This window comes from Bombina bombina, chromosome 1, assembly GCF_027579735.1.
Source record: "Bombina bombina isolate aBomBom1 chromosome 1, aBomBom1.pri, whole genome shotgun sequence".
Taxonomy (NCBI): Eukaryota; Metazoa; Chordata; class Amphibia; order Anura; family Bombinatoridae; genus Bombina; species Bombina bombina.
The window spans coordinates 1424763337-1424783720 of record NC_069499.1 but is presented as its reverse complement, the minus strand read 5'-3'; the positions used below and the strand labels follow the sequence as shown (position 1 = coordinate 1424783720).

Sequence of the window (20384 nt, the reverse complement as noted above, 5' to 3'; positions counted from 1 at the left end):
CAAGATGTGAAGGATTACGTCTCAGTATGCACACAATGTGCCATGAACAAAACTCCACGCCAACTTCCTTCAGGATTACTCCAACCATTGCCTATACCCCACCAGCCTTGGACTCATGTATCCATGGACTTTATTACCGATCTTCCCTTGTCCACTGGGAACAATACTATCTGGGTGGTGGTCGACAGGTTCACTAAGACGGCTCATTTTGTACCCTTGCCAGGATTACCATCTGCCAAAAGACTCTCTGAACTTTTTATTCTACATATTGTAAGAATCCATGGATTTCCTCTAGATATTGTTTCAGATAGAGGGGTACAATTCGTTTCTCGATTTTGGAGGTCACTTTGTAAACATTTTGGTACTACTATATCTCTCTCTACTTCTCACCACCCACAATCGAATGGTCAGACTGAAAGAGTAAACCAGTGTCTTGAAACATATCTTAGACATTATGTGGATCATTATCACTCTAACTGGACTTCTTACCTTCCTTTGGCTGAATTGGCCCATAATGCCCGGTACAATTCCTCCCTTCAGACTTCTCCTTTTCATGCAGCTTACGGATATCAGCCTAGGACATTCCCTTTGCATACTTCCTCCACAGTGAATCCTGCTTCTGATCTTACAGCCCGAAGATTAACTCGACATTGGCAGAAGATACATCGTATTCTTTCTGTAACTTCTAGACGTTACAAGTTCTTTTCGGATCTTCGACGGAAGAAGGCTCCCAAATATCGCCCTGGTGATAAAGTTTGGATTTCCTCTCGATTTCTTCGCCTGAAACAACCTTCTAACAAATTGGGACCACGATATGTGGGTCCTTTCCGAATACTGGGTCAGGTATGTTCCACTGCTTATCGGGTAGCTTTACCCAAGTCTCTCAAAGTCCATCCGGTATTCCATGTTTCTCTTTTAAAACCTGTGATGATTAACAGGTATTCTAAGCCTTTTTCTAAACCTCCACCGTTATTGGTGCATGGACATCCTGAGTTTGAGATCAGCCATATTCTAGATTCCAAATTGCGGGGCAAGAAATTGTATTATCTCATTCATTGGAAGGGTTATCCAGTCACGGAACGTTCTTGGGAACCTGCTCATCAAGTAAATGCTCCTATATTGGTCAAGACCTTCCACAAGACTCATCCTGATAGACCTGGTCCTGTCCCCCGGAGGGGTCCTTGAGGAGGGGGTGCTGTCATGAACGCTTCCGTTCATCGCCGTGTCGCCGCGGCTCCCGGAACTTCTCTGTGTCTCTGACGTCATGTTGCTTAGCAACATGACGCTTCCTCTCACACCCTCTGATGACGGTTACGCTCCTGCCCTTTAAATCTCGGCGGGAGATCTGAATCTGGGCCCGTTTGTTTGTTTCCCTGGATTGTGAGTACCATATCAGTTTTGTTCTTCTGTGTACCGACTTCTGCCTGCCTGACCAAGCCTCTTGCCTAATCCCTACTTGCTGATATTTGGACATTGACTTCTGCCTGCCTGACCAAGCCTCTTGCCTAATCCCTACTTGCTGATATTTGGACATTGACTTCTGCCTGCCTGACCTTGCCTGTAGCTTTTACCCTTTTGCTGATACTTGGATGCCGACTTCTGCTTGCCTGACCTTGTCTTTTGCCTCTACCTTTTGCTGATATTTGGATGCCGACTTCTGCCTGCCTGACCTTGCTTTTGCCTTTCTGTTTGTTATACACCTGCTTAAAAGGGACATTTACTTTTACAAGCTGCAAAAGAGAACTTTGCCTTTCTGTTTGTTATACACCTGCTTAAAAGGGACATTTACTTTTACAAGCTGCAAAAGAGAACTTTGCCTTTCTGTTTGTTATAAACCTGCTTAAAGGGACATTATACTTTTACAAGCTGCAAAAGAGAACTTTTCCTTTGTTTTACAAGCCTGCTAAAGAGGACCTTTTTCAGAAGCTTCAAGTAAGAGCATTTCCTTTTTGTTCTTTGTACTACTTAAAGGGACGTTTTATCCTTTGTGGCTTTCCTGCATTCTGGAACAATATTCATTTTTGTTATCTTCTAATCTGCTTCCTGAGTGGGTCACGTCCTGGATATTTCTCAGTGTGCTAGCGTGTGCTTTCAATTCACGCTAGCAGTTGGGTTACATCCCGGATTGATTCCAGAGCGGCTGACAAGTGGGATAGACCCGGTGTGCCCTTTTCCCCACCTCCTATATTTAGAAAAATGTTTCCAATAGACGCCACTACACGGGACTTATGGCAGACGGTCCCTAAGGTGGAGGGAGCAGTTTCTACTTTAGCAAAGCGTACCACTATCCCGGTTGAGGACAGTTGTGCTTTTTCAGATCCAATGGATAAAAAATTGGAGGGTTACCTTAAGAAAATGTTTATTCAACAAGGTTTTATTTTACAGCCCCTTGCATGCATTGCGCCTGTCACTGCTGCGGCGGCATTCTGGTTTGAGGCCCTGGAAGAGGCCATCCAGACAGCTCCATTGAATGAAATTATTGACAAGCTTAGAACGCTTAAGCTAGCTAACTCATTTGTTTATGATGCCATTGTTCATTTGACTAAACTAACGGCTAAGAATTCCGGATTCGCCATCCAGGCGCGTAGGGCGCTATGGCTTAAATCCTGGTCAGCTGACGTGACTTCAAAGTCTAAATTACTCAACATTCCTTTCAAGGGGCAGACCTTATTCGGGCCTGGCTTGAAGGAAATTATTGCTGACATTACTGGAGGCAAGGGTCATACCCTTCCTCAGGACAGGGCCAAATCAAAGGCCAAACAGTCTAATTTTCGTGCCTTTCGAAATTTCAAGGCAGGAGCAGCATCAACTTCCTCCGCTTCAAAACAAGAGGGAACTGTTGCTCATTCCAGACAGGCCTGGAAACCTAACCAGTCCTGGAACAAGGGCAAGCAGGCCAGAAAGCCTGCTGCTGCCCTCAAGACAGCATGAAGGGACGGCCCCCTATCCCGAAACGGATCTAGTGGGGGGCAGACTTTCTCTCTTCGCCCAGGCATGGGCAAGAGATGTTCAGGATGTCTGGGCGTTGGAGATCATATCTCAGGGATATCTTCTGGACTTCAAAACTTCTCCTCCACAAGGGAGATTTCATCTTTCAAGGTTATCAGCAAACCAGATAAAGAAAGAGACATTCCTAAGCTGTGTGCAAGACCTCCTAGTAATGGGAGTGATCCATCCAGTTCCGCGGACGGAACAAGGACAGGGATTTTATTCAAATCTGTTTGTGGTTCCCAAGAAAGAGGGAACCTTCAGACCAATCTTGGATCTAAAGATCTTAAACAAATTCCTCAGAGTTCCATCATTCAAAATGGAAACTATTCGGACCATCCTACCCATGATCCAAGAGGGTCAGTACATGACCACAGTGGACTTAAAGGATGCCTACCTTCACATACCGATTCACAAAGATCATCATCGGTTCCTAAGGTTTGCCTTTCTAGACAGGCATTACCAATTTGTAGCTCTTCCCTTCGGGTTGACCACTGCCCCGAGAATTTTTACAAAGGTTCTGGGCTCACTTCTGGCGGTTCTAAGACCGTGAGGCATAGCGGTGGCTCCGTATCTAGACGACATCCTGATACAGGCGTCAAGCTTTCAAATTGCCAAGTCTCATACAGCGATAGTTCTGGCATTTCTGAGGTCGCATGGGTGGAAAGTGAACGTGGAAAAGAGTTCTCTATCACCACTCACAAGAGTCTCCTTCCTAGGGACTCTTATAGATTCTGTAGAGATGAAAATTTACCTGACGGAGTCCAGGTTATCAAAACTTCTAAATGCTTGCCGTGTCCTTCATTCCATTCCACGCCCATCAGTGGCTCAGTGCATGGAAGTTATCTGCTTAATGGTAGCGGCAATGGACATAGTGCCATTTGCGCGCCTGCAGCTCAGACCGCTGCAATTATGCATGCTAAGTCAGTGGAATGGGGATTACTCAGATTTGTCCCCTCTACTAAATCTGGATCAAGAGACCAGAGATTCTCTTCTCTGGTGGCTTTCTCGGGTCCATCTGTCCAAGGGTATGACCTTTCGCAGGCCAGATTGGACGATTGTAACAACAGATGCCAGCCTTCTAGGTTGGGGCGCAGTCTGGAACTCCCTGAAGGCTCAGGGATCGTGGACTCAGGAGGAGAAACTCCTCCCAATAAATATTCTGGAGTTAAGAGCAATATTCAATGCTCTTCTAGCTTGGCCTCAGTTAGCAACACTGAGGTTCATCAGATTTCAGTCGGACAACATCACGACTGTGGCTTACATCAACCATCAAGGGGGAACCAGGAGTTCCCTAGTGATGTTAGAAGTCTCAAAGATAATTCGCTGGGCAGAGTCTCACTCTTGCCACCTGTCAGCGATTCACATCCCAGGCGTAGAGAACTGGGAGGCGGATTTTCTAAGTTGTCAGACTTTTCATCCGGGGGAGTGGGAACTCCATCCGGAGGTGTTTGCTCAACTGGTCCATCGTTGGGGCAAACCAGAACTGGATCTCATGGCGTCTCGCCAGAACGCCAAGCTTCCTTGTTACGGATCCAGGTCCAGGGACCCGGGAGCAACGCTGATAGATGGTTTAGCAGCTCCTTGGTTCTTCAACCTGGCCTATGTGTTTCCACCGTTTCCTCTGCTCCCTCGACTGATTGCCAAAATCAAACAGGAGAGAGCATCGGTGATTCTGATAGCGCCTGCGTGGCCACGCAGGACCTGGTATGCAGACATAGTGGACATGTCATCTCTTCCACCATGGACTCTGCCTCTGAGGCAGGACCTTCTAATACAAGGTCCTTTCAATCATCCAAATCTAATTTCTCTGAGTCTGCATGGAGATTGAACGCTTGATTCTATCAAGGCGTGGCTTCTCCGAGTCAGTCATTGATACCTTAATACAGGCTCGGAAGCCTGTCACCAGGAAAATCTACCATAAGATATGGCGTAAATATCTTTATTGGTGTGAATCCAAGAGTTACTCATGGAGTAAGGTTAGGATTCCTAGGATATTGTCCTGTCTCCAAGAGGGTTTGGACAAAGGCTTATCAGCTAGTTCTTTAAAAGGACAGATCTCTGCTCTGTCTATTCTTTTGCACAAGCGTCTGGCAGAAGTTCCAGACGTCCAGGCATTTTGCCAGGCTTTGGTTAGGATTAAGCCTGTGTTTAAAACTGTTGCTCCCCCATGGAGCTTAAACTTGGTTCTTAAAGTTCTTCAGGGAGTTCCGTTTGAACCCCTTCATTCCATTGATATTAAACTTTTATCTTGGAAAGTTCAGTTTTTGATGGCTATTTCCTCGGCTCGAAGAGTCTCTGAGTTATCTGCCTTACATTGTGATTCTCCTTATCTGATTTTTCATTCAGACAAGGTAGTTCTGCGTACCAAACCTGGGTTTTTACCTAAGGTGGTTTCTAACAGGAATATCAATCAAGAGATTGTTGTTCCATCATTGTGTCCTAATCCTTCTTCAAAGAAGGAACGTCTTTTGCATAATCTGGACGTAGTCCGTGCCTTGAAGTTTTACTTACAGGCTACTAAAGATTTTCGTCAAACATCTGCCCTGTTTGTCGTTTACTCTGGACAGAGGACAGGTCAAAAATCTTCGACAACCTCTCTCTCCTTTTGGCTTCGGAGCATAATACGCTTAGCCTATGAGACTGCTGGACAGCAGTCCCCTGAAAGGATTACAGCTCATTCTACTAGAGCTGTGGCTTCCACCTGGGCCTTTAAAAATGAGGCCTCTGTTGAACAGATTTGCAAGGCTGCGACTTGGTCTTCGCTTCACACCTTTTCAAAATTTTACAAATTTGACACTTTTGCTACTTCGGAGGCTGTTTTTGGGAGAAAGGTTCTACAGGCAGTGGTTCCTTCCGTTTAAGTTCTGGCCTTGTCCCTCCCATCATCCGTGTACTTTAGCTTTGGTATTGGTATCCCACATGTAATGGATGATCCGTGGACTGGATACACTTAACAAGAGAAAACATAATTTATGCTTACCTGATAAATTTATTTCTCTTGTAGTGTATCCAGTCCACGGCCCGCCCTGTCCTTTTAAGGCAGGTCTAAATTTTAATTAAACTACAGTCACCACTGCACCCTATGGTTTCTCCTTTCTCGTCTTGTTTCGGTCGAATGACTGGATATGGCAGTGAAAAAGTGTTTGATTTCAAAATCCACTGCAGTCCGCAATACACGGTCTATACAGACGTTTGGTTACTGCAATCAAGCAACACAGACATCCACCTGGCTGCAGTTCAGCTGAGGCCACCCAGTGTGCTAACCACTGAGAGTGTTAGTCCGTCTGATAGCACCGGTCATAGAACGGTGCCGAGCCATTTGGTAAGCCTTTTTGAATATTCTGCCTTCTGATTTTATAACAACAGTATCACGCTATGTGGCGCCCTCTTTTTCACTTATAATTATATTTATTAACTCCTAATCTGCCGCTCCGGACACCGCCGCCACCTACATTATACTTATGAACACCTAATCTGTTGCCCCCAACATCGCAGACACCTACATTATATTTATTAACCCCTAATCTGCCTTCCCCAATATCGCCGCAACCTACCTACACTTATTAACCCATAATCTGCCGCCCCCAACGTCGCCACCACTATAATAAACATATTAACCCCTAAACTGCCACACTCCTGCCTCGTAAAAATTAGTTAAATATTATTAACCCCTAATCTGCCGTCCCTAACTTTGCCGCCACCTACCTACATTTATTAACCCCTAATCTGCCACCCCCAACGTCGCAGCCACTATATTAAAGTTATTAACCCCTAAATCTATGTCTAACCCTAACCCTAACACCCCCTAACTTAAATATAATTAAAAGAAATCTAACTAAAAATTCCTATCATTAACTACATTATTCCTATTTAAAACGAAATACTTACCTGTAAAATAAACCCTAATCTAGCTACAATATAACTAATAGTTACATTGTAGCTATCTTAGGGTTTATTTTTATTTTACAGGCAAGTTTGTATTTATTTTAGCTAGGTAGTTATTAAATAGTTAATAACTATTTAATAACTATTCTACCAGCCAATCGGAATCTAAGGGACGCCATCTTGGATGACGTCACTTAAAAGAACCTTCATTCGTCTTTAGTCGTCGGATGAAGAGGATGCTCCGCGTCGGATGTCTTGAAGATGGACCCGCTCCACGCCGGATGGATGAAGATAGAAGATGCCGTCTGGATGAAGACTTCTGCCCATCTGGAGGACCACTTCACCCGGCTTGGATGAAGACTTCTCCCGGCTTCGTTGAGGACTTCGGCCCGGCTTGGATGAAGACTTCCCTCGGTAAGTTGATCTTCAGGGGGTTAGTGTTAGGTTTTTTTAATTGTGTATTGGGTGGGTTTTATTTTTAGGGTAGGGTTTGGGCCTGCAAAAGAGCTAACTGCCCTTTTAAGGGCAATGCCCGTCCAAATGCCCTTTTCAGGGCAATGGGGAGCTTAGTTTTTTTTAGATAGTATTTTATTTGGGTGGTTAGTTGTGTGGGTGGTGGGTTTTACTGTTGGGGGGTTGTTTGTATTATTTTTTTTCAGGTAAAAGAGCTGATTACTTTGGGGCAATGCACCGCAAAAGGCCCTTTTAAGGGCTATTGGTAGTTTAGGCTAGGGTTTTTTTATTTTGGGGGGGGCTTTTTTTATTTTGATAGGGCTATTAGATTAGGTGTAATTAGTTGAAATATCTTGTAATTTGTTTATTATTTTCTGTAATGTAGTGTTTTTTTTTGTACTTTAGCTAATTTAATTTCATTGATTTAATTGTTGTTAATTTAGTTAATTTATTTAATTATAGTGTAGTGTTAGGTGTTAGTGTAACTTAGGTTAGGTTTTATTTTACAGGTACTTTTGTATTTATTTTAGCTAGGTAGTTATTAAATAGTTAATAACTATTTAATAACTATTCCCACCTAGTTTAAATAAATACAAACTTGCCTGTAAAATAAAAATAAATCCTAAGCTAGCTACAATGTAACTATTAGTTATATTGTAGCTAGCTTAGGGTTTATTTTATAGGTAAGTATTTAGTTTTAAATAGGAATAATTTAGTTAATGATAGTAAATTTTCTTTAGATTTATTTAAATTATATTTAAGTTAGGGGGTGTTAGGGTTAGGGTTAGACTTAGGTTTAGGGGTTAATACATTTAGTATAGTGGCGACAACATTGGGGCGGCAGATTAGGGGTTAATAAATGTAGGTAGGTGGCGGCGATGTTAGGGACGGCATATTAGGGGTTAATAATATTTAACTAATGTTTGCGAGGCGGGAGTGCGGCGGTTTAGGGGTTAATATGTTTATTATAGTGGCGGCGATGCTGGGGATGGCAGATTAGGGGTTAATAAGTGTAGGTAGGTTGCGGCGACATTGGGGGTGGCAGATTAGGGGTTAATAAATATAATGTAGGTGTTGGCGATGTTGGGGCAGCAGATTAGGGGTTCATAAATATAATGTAGGAGGCGGCGGTGTCCGGAGCGGCAGATTAGGGGTTAATTTTATTATAGTGTTTGCGATGCGAGAGGGCCTCTGTTTAGGGGTTAATAGGTAGTTTATGGGTGTTTAGTGTACTTTTTAGCACTTTAGTTATGAGTTTTATGCTACAGCGTTGTAGTGTAAAACTCATAACTACTAACTTTAAAATGCGTTAGGACTCTTGACGGGGTAGGGTGTACCGCTCACTTTTTGACCTCCCAGGACAGACTCGTAATACCGGCGCTATGGAAGTCCCATAGAAAAAAGACTTTACAAAGTTTACGTAAGTCGTTTTGCGGTAAGGCCAAAATAGTGTGCAGTGATCCTAAACCTTCAAGACTCGTAATAGCAGCGGTATTGAAAAAGCAGCGTTAGGAACTGGTAACGCTGCTTTTTTACCCTGACGCACAACTCGTAATCTAGCCGTATTTTATTATCATATTTCCTTAAATTATATATGCAGTGTATTTAGTATGTGTTTATGGAGATTTTGTATGACATATACGTTATTTCTCACATTTTGTCCATGAGATTAAAAAAATAATACTTCTTAGAATTTTTTGGAATATGACTACCAAAATGCATATTTTGTATTTTATTCTTACCACAGAACACACACAAAGTCATGCGCACACACACCCACACACACACACAAAGCCAGACATGCATACACATTCAATCACACACATACCCAGACATGCATACACAGTTAATCACACACACATACCCAGACATGTATACACAGTCAATCACAGACACACACATATCCAGACATGCATACACAGTCAGTCACACACACACATACCCAGACATGCATACACAGTCAATCACGTCACACACATACACACACAGCCAGACATGCATACACAGCCAATCACATCACACGCACACAGCCAGACATGCATACACAATCACACACACACATACCCAGACATGCATACACAGTCAGTCACACACATACCCAGACATGCATACACAGCCAATCACACACACATTCCCAGACATGCATACACAGTCAATCACGTCACACAAACACACACAGCCAGACATGCATACACAATCAATCACGTCACATACACACACAGCCAGACATGCATACACAGTCAATCACATGCACACACACACAGACATGCATACACAATCAATCACACACACAGACATGCATACACAGTCAATCACACACACAGACATGCATACACAGTCAATCGCACACACATACCCAGACATGCATACACAGTCAATCATGCACACACATACCCAGACATGCATACACAGTCAAGCACACACAGATACCTAGACATGCATACACAGTCAATTATGTCACACACACACATACCAAGACATGCATACACAGTCAATTACACACATACCCAGACATGCATATACAGTTAATCACACACACACACACACACATACCCAGACATGCATACACAGTCAATCACACACACACCCCCAGACATGCATACACAGTCAATCACACACACATACCCAGACATGCATACACAGTCAAGCACACACACATACCTAGACATGCATACACAGTCAATCACACACACACACATACCCAGACATTCATACATAGTCAATCACACACACACATACCCAGACATGCATACACAGTCAATCACGTCACACACACACACAGCCAGACATGCATACACAGTCAATCATGTCACACGCACACAGCCAGACATGCATACACAGTCAATCACACACACAGATACCCAGACATGCATACACAGTCAATCACACACACACATCCTGTTATGCATACAAAGTCAATCACACACATACACGCATACACAGTCAATCACACACACACACCCAGACATGCATACACAGTCAATCACACACACACACATACCCAGACATGCATACACAGTCAAGCACAGACACATACTTAGACATGCATACACAGTCAATTACATCACACACACACATACCAAGACATGCATACATAGTCAATCATGTCACACACACAGCCAGACATGCATACACAGTCAATCACTCACACACATACCCAGCCATGCATACACAGTCAGTCACATCACACACACACACACAGCCAGACACAAACACGCATACACTGTCAATCTCCCACACATAACTAGACACACACAAACAGTCACACACACATTTTTGTTCTGCTTGAGTGTATACAATCCCAACTTTTGGCTATAATAAACCACCCATGGAAACTTCAGTTTTCTCAGGAGCAGCATTGTGCATTTATTAGCAGTATTGATAGCTTCAAAAGCAGTCATTTTATCCACTCAAGTAGAACAAAAATTACATACTCCTCTAAGCCTCAACACTAAATTTGACAAGTTAATAAAGACACTGGGATGGACAATAACAGTGAGCTGTATGAGACCTTTGTCTGCTCAGCAAGGGGTTAATAAAGGAAAGAGTCTGTTTGTTTATTTAACAGGGGGACTGCATGGCACACCATCATAAAGATTAATTACAGCTGTGGGTTATCAAGCAGATGAGACAAAACAAAACTATGTGTAACTTAGCTGACAGCAAACTGAATTCATGCTCAGTGGGAACAGTCAGTGCCTCACAGTGTTGTCCCAATGCAAAGTTCTGAGCTCTTACTGCTCTCACTATCTTTCCAATGTTATTTTCTGACTGACACAATATATACACACAGGTCTCCTCTAAATGCAGGCACTAAAAACACTGCTACTGTATTGTACTGTCCTGCACTGCCTACCTCTCTCATAGCCAGTGTTCTATCGAGAACTCCAATACATCGAAAACTCCAATCTGACTTCACTTCCGGTGATTCCATGCATCTGATTGGTCCGTGTCTCAGTGAGTGACAGGATTCACAACCAATCAGATGGGCACTGTAATCGCCTATCTTCACTATCTATTTTGCCTCCGCCTGGAGGGGGGGGGGGTTAAAGGGGGGCTATGCCCCCCTTGTAAACCTCATTCCCCAATGTTTACTTGAGGTGTATGCCAGAGGATCAGCGGTGCGCCCCCCAAGACAGGCAAAAACAGATAGTGAAAATAAGAGTCACCGGAAGTGATGTCAGATTAGAGTTTTCAAGGAATTGGCTTTCTCAACAGTCCTTTTCTCCCCAGCACTGGAAGACTGCTGCTCTGCACTGAACCCTCCCACTCAACTTGGGCGGGAGCTCCTCCCTCACACTCTGATTTGCTGGCCCTTGCTCCAAGGCATTCTGGAACATGTAGTTCCAGCCCTTCAGTGCAGAGACTGGGCCCAGAAGCACCAGACTAAATTTCTGGAGCGGCGGTCAGACAGAGGGCCCTGTAGAGATCCCAAACCAGTTGCCTACACTAAGTCAGGGGCCAGGCCCTCTCCCAGTGGGCCCCTAACTGGAATCACCCATTTCATCCCCTGATGGTGGCCCTGCTTCCCGGGGACATTTCCGTGGGCATAATTTGTCCGGGGACAGTCTCGTCAATCCGGGGACTGTCCCCGGAAATCAGGGACATCTGGTCACCCTACACTAGAATGCACCATTGAGAATAGTGGTAGGTTTGGGTGGAAGTTAGTGGTGGCTAATAGACAAAATATACAGTACATGCTGTCTTTTAGCGCTTGAAACAAGAAGGTAAACATATGTTAAATTAAAGAGACATGGAAGTCAAAATTATTATTATTATTATTCTTTATTTATAAAGCCCCAATAGATTCTGCAGCACTGTCCATGAGTACAAAGATAAAAGTACAACAGTGAAACATGGGAAACAGGAGGTGGGGACTGCAAAGGTGTGAATGATGTTAGTGAGGAGTTAGATAAGGGCGACTGTTAGGTTAGTGAAATTCATTTGTTTAAAATATGATAAGCTTCCTTGAACAAAAAGGTCTTTAGGGAGCATTTAAAGGAGGAGAGGTTAGGGGAAAGTCTGACAGCTCGAGTTAGTGCGTTCCACAGGGTTGGTGCCGCACGTGTGAAGTCCTGTAGTCTAGCATGGGAGGAGGTGATGGTAGAGGATGTAAGGAGTAGGTCATTGTTGAATGTTATACGGCGGGCTGCAGAATATTTGTTGATGAGTGAGGACAGTTAGGGTGGGGCAGCATTGGTGAGGGCTTTGTAGGTCAGGGTTAGAATTTGGAATTTAATTCTGCTGCGAATGGGGAGCCAGAGGTGCAGCAGATACACAGCGTCGAGAGAGGTGGATTAGCAGAGGCATTTAGGATGGATTTAAGGGAGGAAGAGAGGGAGGCCAGTTAGTAGGTTATTACAGTAGTCAAGTCAGGAAATTACCAGGGAGTGGATAGAGCATAACATTTCCAGTTTACCTTTTAAAAAAAAAAAAACAACAACACATATTTTCTTCAGTCTCTTTGTATCCTTTGTTGAAGAGCATACATATATAGCATACCTGTTCAGGAGCCTGCACATGTCCTGAGCACTATATGATAGCAGTGTTTGCAACAATGTTTCTCAATAAAATTTTACATTGTTGAGCACTACAGTGCAACAATGATTGCAACTATATGTTACATAATTGTTGCAAACACTGTTGTTATACAGTGCTCAGACAGGTGCACGCTCCGTCTCGAGCTTACCTGGGTATGGTCTTCAACAGAGGATTCCAAGAGAACAAAGTAAATTTGATAACTGAAGTAAACTAGAAAGATGTTTAAAATTGTAGGCTCTGTTTGAGTTATTAATATTTCATTTTGACTTTCCTTTAAGTAGGTAAAAAACTAAATTTATGTTAATATGAAATATATATGTGTAAAATGTTATGTGATAGGTAACAAAACATGTATTTTAACTTTACATGATATGTTGTACATGATTAAATGGCTTTTGGCTTTTGAGCCTGCAGATTTAGAGATACAAGTTAATCTGAAAACAAATGAATTAATAGGGGAAAGCTGAACCTTTGAACATTGAAGGTGGGTGAGAAAAGGAATTTCATAAACTAGGTGCATGTATGTAGAAGTGGGAGGATGTAATAATATAGGGGAGAAAGTCCTGGGCAGAGTGAGGGGGCACTTGGGGTAATATTAGCAGATAAAATGCACTGACTGTTGCTAAGGGCTTTGCAGGATAAAGTCAATATTTTGATTTCTGTTCTGTAAACTCTGGAGGGCCAGTAAAGTGTCTGACAGAATGATACAGCAGATGTGAAGCTATGTGCATGATAGCTAAAAGCCTGACTAAGGACATCGCAGAGAAGCTGGCAGGGATAGGGTGACAGTAGTTAACACTGGACAAGAAAAAGTATAACAATTTATTTTGGTTGTACCTTGGGTTAGAAGTGCTGCATTTTGCAAACACTCTTCAGTTGAAAGCTATAGGATTGCAGTCAATTACTGTATGTGAGTAGTGAATGAGATTACATAGTGAAATACAATCCCAATGAAGCACTTATGGAGTGTTCAGTATTGATGTTATTGACATCGAGGGAAATTTGAGTTGTCAGGATATACAGTGAACACATGGACTGAAGTTCAAATTTTAGAGATGCTGAAATTTAAGAAGCAGGAAGAGATAGAATACGCAAGTGGTAGCACAAGCATGAAGTAAGAAGGAATAGGCTGAGTGTAAAGATAAATGTAATTGTCAACAGCCTAGAAAAGATGCTGAAACCTACAAGGGTTTACTAGGAACTAAAGACAAATGAGTAGATTGATTACAGTAGAAAGCCCTGTGAGCTGCATGAGATCTGTGTTACATCGAAGAAATTTGACACATTGGAGTAGGTGGTTGACTCATTCAGAAAAAGCCACTGAACACAGTAGTTAGATTTTTCTGATAACAAGTTATATGATGTTTAAGTGATTGTTGTCCCAGTAGAATGGATCAAACTTACACATCAATCAAATCATTGTTGATAATCCTTACCTTGCTCACAAAACATAAGTAGGAGCACCGTCTTAAAGAGGAAACGGTCAAAGAATTTGGGGAGGTGGTGTCTGATATCAGGTGTACCCATTCCAATCCATTCAAATCTCCCAGTTATTTTCAGCTCCTCTCTCACTTATCTTCTTCCATGAAACTGAGAGAAAAGCATGTGGTCATTGTTCATCTTGTTTTATTTATAAACAGTGAGTAAAATGCTGTTGGTCGTAAAGTTAAGTTTAAAAATATTGTAACTAGAAGACATAAAAATAAAAGTTTTAAATTATTCATATATATTACTAGTTGAACATTAATTTTTGAGTGGAGGGAGGTTAACTGGCCTCCATTTTTACATATAAAGAACATTTGTATTTATTATTATTAATATTATTATTATTAATAATAATAGTAATAATAATGTTTTTTATTTATAAAGCACCAACATATTACATAGACTTATCACATTAGGTGCATGATGACAGGGTAATATTTCACAAACATGCAATTACTTAAATAATAAAGGGGTACAGCTTTAACAGATTCATATGACACTAAAATGAATGGTCACTGTGCTAAAGAAATGTATTTGTTATTTAGCTGTGTATACTATCGTATGTTTAACCATTTATTGTCACATTTATGTTTCAGTACCTTTAGCTACAATAGGAGATTTCTAAATAAATATTAACTAGATCTGTTTGATGTGGGGAGTGGGGGTAGCTACTCAGAACAGACCTAGGGATCTAGGGTTGAAAATGGGTTATGGAATTAAGCTACGTAATAGCATAAAAAAACAAAGCTTTTAAAAGGAAAGAAGCAATAAGGGTTAGTTTTTTTCAGCAGGGCGATCCATTAAAGTTTATGAGGAGAAGAATTTAACATGGTTGTGATATCCGAAGTGCAGAAGTTAGCACACGTTGGGTTTTGCTGGGCTGCAAACCATTTACTTTCAACTTGTAAATCGTGCGCTAAGAAAAATGTGTTAAAAGTTTACTTCTGGCGTTGTTTGCACTTGAGCAAAAAAAGCACTAAATAGCGCACCACTTGTAATTTGGCCCTGAATCGGGAGAGGTAGTAGTGCAATCATAGTGCTTTTGAAAAACAGGTATTAAAGGGACAGTGTACTGTAAAATTGTTTTTCCCTTTATGTGTTTCCAATGACTTGTTTAAACAGCTGCAGCTGAGTATAAAACAGCTGAGCATAAAATGTATGAGAAATTGCTTTTTTGTGTTTATTTTTATAAATAAAATAGCTGGATTTATTATTTGAGCTTGCAAGGAAATTAGATTTCCTTATTTTATCACTTTCTGTACCCACACATGCTTCCTTATATAACCTCTGTCTGTATACCAAAGCCCATTATTTACACCCTGATAACTGTTTAAAGGCATCGCTGAGAGGCATTTTACCATACATTTAAGTGCTTCTCTGATAGCTATATATTCAAAGCGGCATTGCCATCTACATTGAAGGTGAAATGTAAATGATCCCTTTACACAGTACTGTATGACAATACCATTTACACGTGTCACTAGAAACTTAACCCCTGTTCTTACAATACAATAGTGAATTAAACATATCAATAATACACCTATAGGAGCTGGGGAATTGTGGGTATATGATATATGTATGTCAGTTGTTTAATGCATATGGATTGTATACTATAATGATAGAATATGTATGTAAACGGCAAGCACAATTGTACTAATCTTCTATTGTGTCCTTAGGTGCATATTTTTACATGATGTTAATGCTCCACAGCACATTTTTGTGCTTCACTTGTAATCTGGACCATCTAGCTTATTATCAGCGAGTTTAGGTTGTATCAACAAAATTACTTGAAAAATGATAGATTTTAATTTTTATAAAATCAATAAAAAAAGATGCTTCCTGTTTTATTTGAATGGAGTATGCTTTACTAGAAGTAGCGAAAAATCTTTTACCCCTTCCACCCATCTGCTTGCCTGCCGTCCTCTCTAACCCATGGTATTAACTGTGCCATTTGGCCTGTCACGTAGTGGAATGCATTTCTAATGCTGCTCAGCTGTGGAAGTTGCCTGATGCATATGCAGAGCTCTTGAGAGAACAAAAATCTGAAACAATTCATCACCACTTAATATGGCAAGAATAAATAGACAGACACTGCCACACAGCATCCAGCAGCTCATTTGACTTTAATAGAATTTATATCATCAATCCTTAGCATTGTTTGGAGAAATCTGTCTTACGTTTATTCTGTGATTGCCCAATATATCTGGTACTTTGTTTAAAGCAAAATTTCAGAAAATTATTAAGAAGACACTTTGGACAAGTACTGATGCTAATGCAGAAACGGTGGCTCCAACTTTCAAATATGGTTATTATTATTATTAGCAATAGTATTATTATCATTAATTATAATGCACCAACAGATTTAGCAGTGCTATAATGAGATACAGTAAAGACATGGAAGGTAGAATTTGACAGAAGCATTATAAGACATGCAGTGCTTCTGTGCTTACACTCGGCTAGATTAGTTTTGCGTTAAGCTGAAAAAGCAGCGTTATCAGGTCCTAACGCTGCTTTTTCACTACCGCTGCTATTACGAGTCTTGCAGGTTTAGGGGTACCGCACACTTTTTTGGCCTTACTGCAAAACGACTTACGTAAACTTTGTAAACCCTTTTTTCTATGGGACTTCCATAGCGCCGGTATTACGAGTCTGTCCTGGGAGGCCAAAAAGTGAGCGGTACAGCCTCTACCGACAAGATCCATAACGCATTCTAAAGTCAGTAGTTATGAGTTTTACACTACAGCGCCGTAGCATAAAACTCATAACTAAAGTGCTAAAAAGTACACTAACACCCATAAACTACCTATTAACCCCTAAGCCGAGGCCCTCCCGCATCACAAACACTATAATAAAAATTTTAACCCCTAATCTGCCGCTCCGGACATCACCGCCACTAGAATAAACATATTAACCCCTAAACCGCTGCACTCCCGCCTCACAAACACTAGTTAAATATTATTAACCCCTAATCTGCCGCCCCTAACATCGCCGCCACCTACATTATACTTATTAACCCCTAATCTGCTGTCCCCAACGTCGCCACCATTATATTAAATGTATTAACCCCTAAATCTAAGTCTAACCCTAACACCCCCTAACTTAAATATAATTTAAATAATAAAGAAAATTACTATAATTAACTAAATTATTCCTATTTAAAACTCAATACTTACCTATAAAATAAACCCTAAGCTAGCTACAATATAACTAATAGTTACATTGTAGCTAGCTTAGGGTTTATTTTTATTTTACAGGCAAGTTTGTATTTATTTTAATTAGGTAGAATAGTTATTAAATAGTTATTAACTATTTAATAACTACCTAGCTAAAATAAATACAAATTGACCTGTAAAATAAAACCTAACCTAAGTTACAATAACACCTAACACTACACTATAGTTATATATAAATTATATAAATTAACTAAATTAAATACAATTAAATAAATTAAATTAGCTACATCACAAAAACAAACAAACAAACAAACACTAAATTACAGAAAATAAAAAACAAATTACAGATCTTTAAACTAATTACACCTAATCTAATAGCCCTATCAAAATAAGAAAAGCACCCCCCCCCCAATAAAAAAAAAACCTAGCCTAAACTAAACTATCAATAGCCCTTAAAAGGGCCTTTTGCGGGGCATTGCCCCAAAGTAATCAGCTCTTTTACCTGCAAAAAAAAAATACAAACAAACCCCCCCAACAGTAAAACCCACCACCCACACAACCAACCCCCCAAATAAAATACTAACTAAAAAACCTAAGCTCCGCATTGCCCTGAAAAGGGCATTTGGATGGGCATTGCCCTTAAAAGCCAATCAGAATTAAGGTAGAAAAAATCCTATTGGCTGATTGAATCAGCCAATAGGATTGAACGTCAATCCTATTGGCTGATTGGATCAGCCAATAGGATTGAGCTTGCATTCTATTAGCTGATTGAAACAGCCAATAGAATGCCAGCTCAATCCTATTGGCTGATTGCATCAGCCAATAAGATTTTTTCTACCTTAATTCCGATTGGCTGATAGAATTCTATCAGCCAATCGGAATCTAAGGGACGCCATCTTGGATGACGTCACTTAAAGAGATATTCATTACGAAGAAGCTGTCGTTTGAAGAGGATGCTCCGTGTTGGATGTCTTGAAGATAGACCCGCGCCGGAAGGATGAAGATAGAAGATGCCGTCTGGATGAAGACTTCTGCACGTCTGGAGGACCACTTCTGCCCGTCTGGAGGACCACTTCTGCCAGCTTCGTTGAGGACATCTTGCCGCATGGATGAAGACTTCTCCCGGTAAGTGAATCTTCGGGGGTTAGTGTTAGGATTTTTTTAAGAGTGTATTGGGTGGGTTTATTTTTTAGGTTAGGGTTTTGTGCTTGCAAAAGAGCTAAATGCCCTTTTTTAGGGCAATGGGGAGCTTAGGTTTTTTTAGTTAGTATTTTATTTGGGGGTTGGTTGTGTGGGTGGTGGGTTTTACTGTTGGGGGGGTTGTTTGCATTATTTTTTTTACAGGTAAAAGAGCTGATTACTTTGGGGCAATGCCCAGCAAAAGGTCCTTTTAAGGGCTATTGATAGTTTAGTTTAGGCTAGGGTTTTTTTTTATTTTGGGGGGGGGGCTTTTTTATTTTGATAGGACTATTAGATTAGGTGTAATTAGTTTAAAGATCTGTAATTTGTTTTTTATTTTCTGTAATTTAGTGGGGGTTTTTGTGTGATTTAGCTAATTTAATTTATTTAACTGTATTTAATTTAGTTTAGTAGACTTAGGTTTAGGGGTTAATACATTTAATATAGTGGCGGCGACGTTGGGGGCAGCAGATTAGGGGTTAATAAGTGTAGGTAGGTTGCGGCGACATTGGGGGCGGCAGATTAGGGGTTAATAAATATAATGTAGGTGGTGGTGATGTTGGGGGCAACAGATTAGGGGTTAATAAGTATAATGTAGGTGGTGGCGGTGTCCGGAGCGGCAGATTAGGGGTTAATAAAAATAATGTAGGTGTCTGCGATGTCGGGGGCGGCAGAATAGGGGTTAATAAGTGTAAGATTAGGGGTGTTAAGACTCGGGGTTCATGTTAGGGTGTTAGGTGTAAACATAAAATGTGTTTCCCCATAGGAATCAATGGGGCTGCGTTACTGAGTTTTACTCTGCTTTTTGGCAGATGTCTATGGGGAAATGGTGCACGAGCACGTATAACCAGCTCACAGCTGACTTAAGCAGCACTGGGATTGGAGTGCGGTATGGAGCAAAATTTTGCTCTACGCTCACTTCTTGCCTGTTAATGCTGGGTTTGTAAAAACCTGTAATAACAGTGCTGCAGGTAAGTGAGCGGTGAGAAAAAACTGCTCGTTAGCACCACATAGCTCCTAACGCAAAACTCATAATCTAGCCGAGTGTTTTGCTTCAGGATTGTGTTTGATTTAGGATTTTCTACCATAATTTGCAAATAAATTCTTTCCAAATCAGACAATGTGATTGTCTGGATTTGTTTCCACATTTTGTCTCTCATAGTTGAGGTATACCTATGATGAAAATTAGAGGCCTCTCTCATCTTCTTAAGTGGGAGAACTTGCACAATTGGTGGCTGACTAAATACTTTTTTGCCCCACTGTACATGGATTAGCAGTGTCTTGTGAAAAGCTAATAGAAATGCATGTGATAAGAGGCTGTTTATAGTGGATTAATTGTTATAAAGTATATTAATATAACAACGTTAGTTGTGCAAACCTGGGGAATGGGTAGTAAAGGAATTATCTATCTTTTTAAACAATAACAATTTTGGTGTAGACTGTCCCATTTTGTACTATGTATAAAGTAATGTTTGCTAAAATTGTTAAGTTGCAACTAAAAATAAAAAAAGTGCTGATCAACAACTCAGTAACTACACTTTACCCATAACCTTTATCTATTCATATGTGTGTATACAATATGAGGGCAGGAATGTAAGTGTGCATAACCCTTTTGAGTATCTTCCTTCAGGCAATAGGGGGGGGGGGGGTTGCCAGTGGAAATGGTGGTAACATCAG

General features: G+C 41.0%; 1 protein-coding gene across 3 annotated transcripts in view; it reads right to left on the bottom strand.

The window, feature by feature from the left end:
• Positions 1-20384, bottom strand: part of HJV (hemojuvelin BMP co-receptor) — a 100437-nt gene that overhangs the window by 39290 nt on the left and 40763 nt on the right. For all 3 annotated transcript variants that reach the window (XM_053705423.1, XM_053705425.1, XM_053705428.1), the window contains exon 2: positions 14307-14460. In XM_053705423.1, the coding sequence (XP_053561398.1) occupies positions 14307-14397 (91 nt within the window). In that variant the 5' untranslated portion in view covers positions 14398-14460. The remainder of the gene's footprint in view (positions 1-14306; positions 14461-20384) is intronic.